The 9,787-nt window shown below is 50.8% G+C and overlaps 1 protein-coding gene across 1 annotated transcript in view; it reads right to left on the bottom strand.

The window, feature by feature from the left end:
* Positions 1 to 699: 699 nt before the first annotated feature.
* SCN2B (sodium voltage-gated channel beta subunit 2) overlaps positions 700 to 9,787 on the bottom strand; it is a 12,892-nt gene continuing 3,804 nt past the window's right edge. Inside the window, exons 2-4 of the mRNA XM_019647504.1 lie at positions 5,791 to 5,957; positions 5,313 to 5,523; positions 700 to 4,599 (exon numbers count right to left, since the gene is read on the bottom strand). Of these exons, the coding sequence (XP_019503049.1) occupies positions 4,400 to 4,599; positions 5,313 to 5,523; positions 5,791 to 5,957 (578 nt within the window). The 3' untranslated portion in view covers positions 700 to 4,399. The remainder of the gene's footprint in view (positions 4,600 to 5,312; positions 5,524 to 5,790; positions 5,958 to 9,787) is intronic.

Below are 9,787 nucleotides of genomic sequence, written 5' to 3'. Positions count from 1 at the left end.
GAGAGAGAGAGAGAGAGAGAGAGAGAGAGAGAGAGAGAGAGAGAGAAATGCAGAGAGACATTAAGAACAAGGACCAAGAGAGAAAAAGACCAAGTGTGCCTGCAATAGTGGAGCTCCTAGGCCAGGGGGTTGCCTTTGGTCCTGAACTTCCGGCTGATTCAGCGGTATGGCTGATTGGACAGTACGTAAACAGGATACAGCAGTATGCAGATGGAACAGGAGCAACATGACTCTTCCCCCAGCCACCTGCATCCCTTGTGCAGGAAAGCAGACTCTGACCAGCTGTCATCTATTTTTCCTGTGTCCAGAACAGGCAAAAGATATGTCTGCCTAGTGAGACATGGCTTAGAAACAGAGGTTAGGGAGGATGACCCACCTGTCTGAGGAAAGAATAGGCAACATCAGTGTAACAGCTTTGAGGGGCTTAAAAGATTGTCATCATCCCAGCAATTACCAACACCCTCCAAGAAGTAGGTTTTCAGCCACCCTGTCCCCACGGTGTTTCTGGAGAGAAAAGGGGGAAAAGAGATGAAATATCTGTCAACAAGAATGGACTATAACCTTATCCTTAGTGGGGATCTGGCAATGTCAATGGCTTTACCAGGAAAGGAGCGTCAGGGGACCCTGTCAGGATCCTAGCAAAGCCTCAACTTACTCCATCCACTCTACACCCTTGAAAAACGTCACACTTGAGGGATGTTTAGGGGAGACAATCTGTTTATTGTAGCAATAGATCCAAGCAATAAGAAACTCAATCTGCTCCAAAAAGCAGACACATCACAGCAGTCGGGTCACAGAGGACCATTTAAGTTTCTCTCCACATCACCTCTTCCAACCACCATGTAGCAACATAAAACCTTGAGTGCATAAGTAGTTGGGTTTCCCCCTCCAAGTGCACAAAGAGCAATAAGAACATTCCATAATTTGCCTTTGGTGAATCAACTCAAAACACTGAGAAATGATTGTTTCCCTCCCCAATGTAACTTTTGGGGTGGATGTAATGAGATGTTTTATATCTGTATATATAATATATCTATACCTCTACATAGACTATGTACAAATGCATTAGCAAGCTTCAATAAAGGAACACATCAGCAAGAGGTACAGCAAGAGACACAGGCTGTCTATCCTTAAGACATAAGTAGGAAGGAAAATTTCTTGAGTCATCACGTGTTCCAACTGCACCAAGCCGTTCCTACGACTTGGGACGATCGTTTTGGACCTGGCCAGTATTTTCCATTGTCCATCTGCTTAACCTGACCTTGGAAATACTTATCAGCCCAACCTCCCCAAGGAGACTCACAGGGAGAAATATGGATCCAATCAGCTTTTCCTTTTTATACATTGGGAATAACTGTGATTAGTCCATAGCTAGGGGGTAGATATTTCCGAAGCCAGCTCCAAGGCACCTCAAGGCATTTCAGTCCTGAATAATTGTGCTTTGTTCTTATAAGCTAAATCCCATGGGTTGGCCAGCCCATCACTCTTTATAGTGGCCCTTAATTAGGAGGAAGAGACAGATAGGAGGTTTCAAAGGAGCAGGAGAGGCAGGGGCAGTCGAGAAAACCAGCTGACTTAACCCCGCAGAATGCAGTGGTGGGAATACACAGCCAGAAGTGGGGCTTGAACCCCAGTGTGCAAGAAAAGGAACAGCTTGCTGGTATAAACTAGAAAGCAGGGTAGAGAGGTGGCTGCTGTGGAAACATCTCACCGCTTTCCTACCTCTATTCACAGAAGATTATTTTGTTCCCAACCTCATTGCCCTGGGAGAGGCAGCTCTATGAGACTTCTGGAGGAGATTCTAAGAAGCTTGAGAAGAAAGTGCAAATAAGGATGGGCACCTGGGGCAAAGTGGTTCCTGGCCCATCCCCATCTGCTCTGACCCCTGAGGCCCATGGAGAGGCCTTGCCCTCCCGAGGCCCCACTGGGTCAGGGCAGAGAAGAGAAGGAACCCAGGAGACTTGGGCTTCTTTATGGAGAGCTAGGACTTCTTAGAATAAACCTAGGGAATCCTACGAATAATTCCCCTAAATATTATGAGTCCTGGAAAAAGAGAAGTGCCCAGAATCAGCACAGATCCTCGCTCATCCTGGGAGAAGAGAGCACTTGAAAGGTTGCCAAAAAGTGAAATCTGCAAACTGCAGAAGTGTATGACAACCACCCTTGGTTTCAGCTGGCATGAGGTGTCCACGACCCACCTTCTCCTTTTAGCTGGTTGGCTTGCAAGATGGGCAATGTCTGCCTGCCCCAGGCATCCTGGTGGCTTAGACTACCCACCATTGTCAGTGTGTTGATTGGCAGTTAGGTACTGAGCCCAAGAGTTAGAATTTCCATGTGGGCTGGACCCACCTCATTCAGGCTCTATCTGGCTGGTCGCCCATCCCCCACTTTGCCTGGCCTCTCCACCCTCTTCCCTGTTTTATCTTCCTTCTTTCCTTCCTTTCCTCCCTTCCCAGGGCTCAGATTCTGGACTCTCTTCTTTCTTCTCCAACTCCAGCCCTGGAAGCAGTGGCTGTACAAGTGGAATTAGATGCACCAAAAATATTAATCTTGATCCCCACAATGCTGACCTGGCAGTTCCCAACTCTGGTATGGCTTTGTGTATGTCCCTGTCACCTGACACAGTGCCTGGCACATTGGAGATGCTCAATAAATGGATGTTGAATAGAAGTGAGTTAAACTGAATCTCCCATATGCAACTGTTCACTCCCCAAATTGACCATCTGTTGGGCAGAGGCAGAGAATGGTCCCTGAGACTGTCACAGTTCTGTCCCCACGCCCTTTACCCAGACTCATTCCTGTCCTGGGCTCTGACTCCCTGAGCCTGGGCAGGACCTGAGCTCCCAGAAAGTTTGGGAAATGTGAAGAGGCTCAGCCTGGCGTAGGGGATGGGGCATTGCCAGCAGCAATGTCCTCACTCCCATCACTCCACCCTACCTCAGTCACAGCACGGAGGGGCTGGGTTCCTGGGAGATGAATGAGTAGGGCTGGATGAGTGCGCCTCCTTCACCTCACCTCCTTCCTCTACCACAGAGGCCCCTCCCACTGGGACAACTATGGCTCTGGTGATTCAAACTGGAGACTGAGGAGCCAGAGGAGAAGATGGCAGGACTCTCAGTTTCCGTCAGTTTGAACCTCAGTTTCCTCACCTGTCCTATGAGCGACTTGGCAGGTTGATCTCTGCAGGGCTTCCAAGGTAGTGTTCTCCACGTCTGCAGTTTCTTTCTCTGTCTCTCTCCCTCTCGTGAAATTCCCTCTTAATGTGAGTAAAATGGCAGTGAAAGTTGGCTCCCCACAAATGCTGCTTTCCTCCTCACAAAAGAGTTGTTAGGGCCAGGGAGCAGTAACATGGCTTTCGTGCTTCCCTCAGGGCATTCCCTTTTCTGGTCTCTAGCCAAAATCCAGATGAAAACTCTGCTGAGGGGAACCAGACAAGTCTGAAGGGAAGCTCCGAATGGTGCCCCCACTCCACACATCAACTTCTCTGCCCGTGGCTTCCATCCCCTTCTCATCTCTGCACCTTGACTGCTCCTGGCGGTCATCCTGCTCCAGAAGGCAGCCTGCAGCGAATTCCAGTTTACAATGGAGCCCCACCCTGTCAGTCCCCCGGCCTATTGAAATGTGTCTCCTGTTGGTAGGCAACTGTGATGTAAAACAACCACTACCTCAAACAACACAACCCACCCCTGGCCCAGCTCAGGGTCTCTTCAGTGCTATTCTCACCAAAAATCTCAAAGGATTAGCAGTCAATAGAAAACCACAAGTCTTCTGTGGTAGCAGCCATCCATGGAGGAGAGGGTAAAAACAGAGCTCCCTGGCCTACGGCTTGCTTGCATTTGCCCCCAGGCTCAGCTTTTCATCAAAGCCCAGGAAATGCACAGTTGTCCCTTTGACATGCTCCACCCTCAAGTTTTAGGAACCTATCACTAGAGCAGCTCAGGGAGCAGAGCAATGTCCCATCGCAAGCTTTGTGGCAGCACAGGAAAGTCCCTCTTCCACCCACAGGTCCCCTCTAAAGCAACCACCAGATGAGTCCAGGCACTGGGCAGGCTGGACAGATGACCCCCTCCTCCACCACTGCCCGCCTTCTGTCTTCTCCCTGGGACCTTCACACATGTCTTCTGCCTCCTCTCAGGGACTGACAGTTTTGAACCCACTTCTCCCTCCCCCCAGGGCCCACATGTCCCAGACACCATGGCAGGTTTCTCAAATGAAAGAGAGGTGAGTCACTCTTGGTGCAGGGTGGGAGATATGAAGTGAGGGGTTCAGGAGGCCCCAGGTCAGCCCTAGGTTCCTGGTTCAAGAGAAGCACACCAAGAGAGGGCAGGCAGGGGCACACTGTGCAGGGCAGAGAAGGGGGAAGACAGGACATGAGGGAGAGCCGCAGGGCCAGCCCCCGTTACTTGGCGCCATCGTCCGCATTGCCTTCTCCATCTGTCTTGCCCTCCTCCTCCGTCTTCAGGTCATCCGTGCTCAGTTTCTGCTCTTTTTTCCTCCTTACACACTTCACCACCATCAGCACCAAGATGACCACAGCCAGGAAACCCCCCACGGAGGCGCCCACAATCACTGCCACCGTGGAATCCCGCTCAGGGGACTCTGGAGAAGGAAAAGAAACAGACCTGCTGAGCACTAGATCTGGAAGAGGGTTTTGTCCACTGTCCCCTGCTCCTGCAGTATGTGTGGGGTTGTCCTGACTTTACTCCCCTCCGTGGAAAGAACTTCAGTCAAAGCCAAAAATCAACCTAGGCCAATGACCTCTAAGCCCCCCACCCCAAAGTCCCAGGGCAACTAAAGCCCCAGGGGAGGGCTGTATAATAGTATTTAAGAGCATGGACTTTGAGATCACATGAATCCAAATTTGAATCCTGATTGTACTATTTATTAATTGCATGACCATAGATAACTTACTTATCCTCTCTAAGCCTTAATTTCCTCATCTGTAAAAATGGGGATAAGAATAGTACCTCCCTCATAGGGTTTTATGACACAAGATAATGCATATGTAGAGTTTAGCTTTATAACTGAGACATAGTAAGTGCCCAATAAATGAAAGCTGCTGTAAGAGTCTTAAGACCGTAATCATGATCAATAGCATTATAAGGATTCTCTGAGACATGTTCCCAGGTCCCAAGGACTGGAGGAAAGAAAACAGATTCCTTGCACCCAGCACAAGCTGTTGCTCCTGCCCCCTACAGCCTCTCCAAAGGAGTCCTAAGCTAATGCTACTCGAGAGCAATTACTTGGGTGGGAAGGGTTCAGGGGCCCATACAGCAGCTCAGCTCTCCCCACTCTGCCTGCCCGGCCCTCACCTTCCATGAGGACCTGCAGGTAGATCTTGCCGTGGCCTCGGTGGCGGTCAGGCGGGTTCATGATGTAACAGTTATACAGGCCCTCATCCTCGATCTGCACATTTTTTAGTGTCACTGAAACATCATATTTGCTGGGGTTCCCCGAGAACTCCACGCGGTCTCGGAAGCGCTCCAGCTTCAGGTTAATGATCTTCATGCGGAACTGGAGGAACTAGAGGTAGACAAGGGAAAAGATGGGGGTGTTGGATGAGCAAGGAGCTACACAGACAGCAGGATGCCCCTCCTCCCAGGCACCCCTTTACCCAAAAGCGAGGCAGTTACCTCCAGATCTCCGCCACCCTCCCAAGGGCCACCAAACCATGACAACACACCTTCTGCCAAAGCCCTCTGGAGCAGACAGCCCACTGCAGGGCAGGTGGTGGGAAAGGTAGGCCTCACACAGCAGGGCTCCTGCCTCCTCCCCCACCCCAGGACTCACCATCTCCTCGGAGCAGTTATTACACTCCTGGTAAGTCCAGTTCAGGGAGAACTGTTTGTGGTTCACTGTGTAGCAGGAGTTGAAGGTGCAGGCCAGGCGGGCATCAGAGCCATTGAGCACGTTGAGGGTATTAGGTACTGTGACTTCCATGGTCCGCCCTGGTGGCACTGTAGACAAAGCCACAAGCTGGTGAGGATTCTGGCTGATAGGGGCAGGGAAGGGGCAAGTCTATTGCATCTGGTGGAGACTGGAGCAGAGCTATGGCAGCGGGTCGGGTCCCTAACAGCTGAAATTAGTCATGGGGCGGGATGGGGTGGGCAAAGCTCATAAGGGGTAACTGATGTGGCCCTGGGGGTAAAGTGAGGGTCAGAGCAAGGCTGGGGTAGGCAGAGAACAAATCATCTGTCAAACCAGGGACAGACAAATGGCCCCAAACCTTCTCCAGGACCATTGTTGGGCAGTCCCTCCACGTGGCCATCCTGCTCCAGTCCTGACATTGCTACCTGCGAGCTGAAGACCTTGAACAAGGGACTTCACTGTGCTGGCTACAGTTTCCCCCCTTCTTCCCCACCACTTCCAACCATCTCTGCTAAGCCAAAGCCCTTCCCATTGAAGCTATAGTGTCCCCCATGGGGCAGGCAAGCTTGAAGACAAATGACGGTTCAGAAGGCCTCGTACTCCACACCCTAGGACCAGAGCAAAGAGTGTGTCCAGCTCAGCCCCACTGTCACCCCCAGGCTTTGGGAGGCAGGAAAGAGGGCATTCGAGCGGTGGGAAGGACGATGTGCCCCAGAAGAACAGACACAATTCCAAGGGACCACATGATGGGTCTACAAGGACAAGAGTCTCTTTAGGAGATGTCAGACCTGAAAACATCACAGCAGAGAGCTGATACAGGCTGACGGAGCGGCAGGGTAACAAGAGGTTTCTGTGGAATTCTATAAGGAATGTCAGACTTGGTTCAGGAGAGCCAGGTGCTGGGGCTTGAGCAAGGCCCTTCCCATTCTGACATTCTAAGCAGGGCAGAGGCAACGAAGCCAAAACCCTTCTAGCTGAAGCTGCAGTGCCCTGCGTGGGACAGAAAGCCTGCAGTGCAAAATTTAAGAGGTCACCCACTCGTAGGATCATGCAAATACCTCTTTAAATTTTGCACCCCAAGCACCTCATTTGCCTCACCCTAGTCCTGGCCTTAAGTCTAAGATCCTCTGCCAATAGTGTCAAAAATCTCATCCCAAAAGATTAATTTATTTATAGCGGACAAACGATAATGTTCAGCATCAATCATTCATTCACTGATTTACCAAATATTTATCAACCACCGATTATGCCCTTAGTCTAGGCCCTAGGGGATAGTGTCATGACCAAGACAGGTGACGGCGTTGCAACATGGAGCCTGTATTCTAGGGCGGGGACAGACGTTAACAAGGAAAAATAATAATAATATGACTTTAGATAATGATACATGGCAAGGGTTGTAAAGAAATAAAGCAAGGTAAGGGGGTGTTGTTTTATGTCTGTGGGCAGGGAAGACTGCCGTGAGGGGGTGACATGTAGGCAGCCCCCAACTGAAATGAGGAAGTGAGCTGTTTGAAATTTTGAAGGAATCAAGTTCAAAGGCAGCAGAACATCAAGAGGAAAGTCCCAGAGGCTGGAATAAGCTTTGTGTGTCTGAGGCACAAGGAGGAGAGTGATCTAGGGGGCCAATGATGAGACCTCAGGTCCTAGAGTCAGGCAGGGACCAGGTCACAGGTCTGTGGGCCAGAACACAAAGTTAGGATCTCATTCTTTGGAGTGAAACAGGAAGTCACTAGGGATTGGGGGCAGCTAGGAGGCTGTCCAGGCCAGAGCTCTGGGAATATTGTAGATATGAGAACTGATTAAAACCGGGTTCAATCCCAGCTCTGCCTTCAATCAGATGTAAGACTGTGGGCAAAGTCTTTCACCCTCTAAGCCTCAGCCCCCTCTCTGTAGAACACAGCTGATGACACCCACCTCCCAAGGTTATTAAGATCATCAAATAAGATAAAATATATAAAGCACAGTGTGCAGTCTGCCTGGCAGTAAGTGCTCAGCAAATGGTAGCTCTCATTATCCTAAATTCTTCTCAAGTTCTGCCCCCCTAAACAGGAAGCGCTTCTGGGGCAGTCTCCTGGCAGGGGGCACCTTGGGGCATAGGCGCTACCCCTTCAGGGCTCTTATTTTTCAAAGTGTCTTATGCAAAGCTGCTGGGCCCCACCCCAGAAGCAGCTGCACTGCAGCCTGGAAGTGGAGATACACAGTCCTTCTGCTCAGCCCATCTCTTAGGATGAGTAGGCAGGGCCAGTAGGCAGGACTTAAAAACAGGAGATGCTCTGAACTACTGGCCCCAGAGGTCATAAACGAGCCTTAGACAGAGGGATGGGGGAATAGGCATGCAGACCTACCTGCAAGGCCAAGGCTTCCAGGTGTGCACTGACGTGCTCATTAGGGAAGGAGGAACTGGGGCGGGGGACCGGGGAGGGGGGGGGGATGAGTGGGCCCACCAAGAACAAAGCCCAGTTCCCCTCTCCCCACTTTCACAGCCATTATGAAAGCACCTAGCACAGCTCCAGTCAAGGAGGAGGTGTGCGGAAAATGTCATTACCACTCCCACTCTGCAGAGGCAGAGAAATCTGCAGGGAAGGAGCCTGGCAGGGCCTTGTCCTGAGCTTACCTCATCTCTCAGGAACTCCCCGCTTCTCTAGCACCTTCCCTTGAAAAGATCTGCTACCTGCCCAGAGCCGCCTTCAAAAGGAACGCCCAAATGGCACCAGGAAGTAGGTGCTGTGAGTCTGGCTAATCCATCCCTGGCCTCTGTCCCACCCCAGCCCACGGCATTATTCCAGTTAGAACTTGAACCCCACCAAGCAGCACCCTCCATATTAAAGAAGCCGGCACCCTGACTCGTAGAAAGGCAGTGCCATGGGGAGCAAGGGGCCTTTTGTGGCTGGCAGGAGGGTGGCAGACGGAAGGGTGCAATGCAGGTTCCCTCCCCCTCATCCTAACAGTGGGGTCCTGCAGGAAGCACCAGGTGGAACACGCGTGCCCTCTACTGGTCAGAGAGGTCAACCACCAAGTCCCAACTGCAGAGTAAAGGAACAGGGAGTCACCAAGTCAGAGGAAGCCAGAGGGGGGAACCCCAGGAATTACATATCTAGGCCCATTGTCTTACCAATGGGGAAAGTGAGGCATGAGAGAGACATACAAGAGGATGAGAGAAGCTGGGACCAGAACCATGGTTCCTACTCCTAGTCCAGGTTGCCCACTTCAGCCTGAGTTCTCACCAGGATCCCAGGCTCAAGACAAGGGCCTTATTCCTTTCACCAATCCAGGCCCTCATTAAAGACAAGGAAACCATCGCAACGAGGTCAGAACTGTGAGTAAAATCTTGGTCTCTTGATGAACTCTACTGCTTCAGGAAAGTAGCCGAATCTACAGCTAGGGCCACAAAAGGACGTCATAATAAGAACAAAGTGCTTACTGTGTGCTAGGCACTGTGTTGAAGCACCCTGTAGCTATTACCTCATTTAATACTCACAACAACACTATTACATCTCCACTTTCCAAGTGAAGAAATTGAGCACAAAGCAGTTAAATGAATAGCCTAAGTTCATAGCTAATAACTGGCAAAGTTAGATGTGATCCCAGGCTGCAGGGCTCCAGACAGAGGGTTGAGAGGTTGAGGCTAAGTGGGGATGTGATCGTTTCTCCAAAGCCTCCTGCTGTCTACATGGCAGATCCAGCCCCCAACTCTAGGCAGGCTGGCCAAAGGGGAATGGTTCTACTTAAAAGAACCTTCATACAAGAAAAGCCCAGTCTTCCTGGTTGTCCATTTGGGAAGAGGTCTGAATCCTGGGTCTCCTGAATTCCAACTCACAGAAAGGAAAAGATGATCAACAGGGGTACAAAAAGAAGGCGGCTTTTCATCTTAGTTCCAAAACATCACCAGTGCCAGGCCTCCCCATTTTCTCCAAGGCAC

The sequence above is a fragment of the Hipposideros armiger genome, unplaced genomic scaffold (assembly GCF_001890085.2).
Source record: "Hipposideros armiger isolate ML-2016 unplaced genomic scaffold, ASM189008v1 scaffold_111, whole genome shotgun sequence".
In the NCBI taxonomy this organism is placed as follows: Eukaryota; Metazoa; Chordata; class Mammalia; order Chiroptera; family Hipposideridae; genus Hipposideros; species Hipposideros armiger.
The sequence above is the reverse complement of the archived record's forward strand: the minus strand, read 5'-3'. Positions and strand labels throughout refer to the sequence as shown.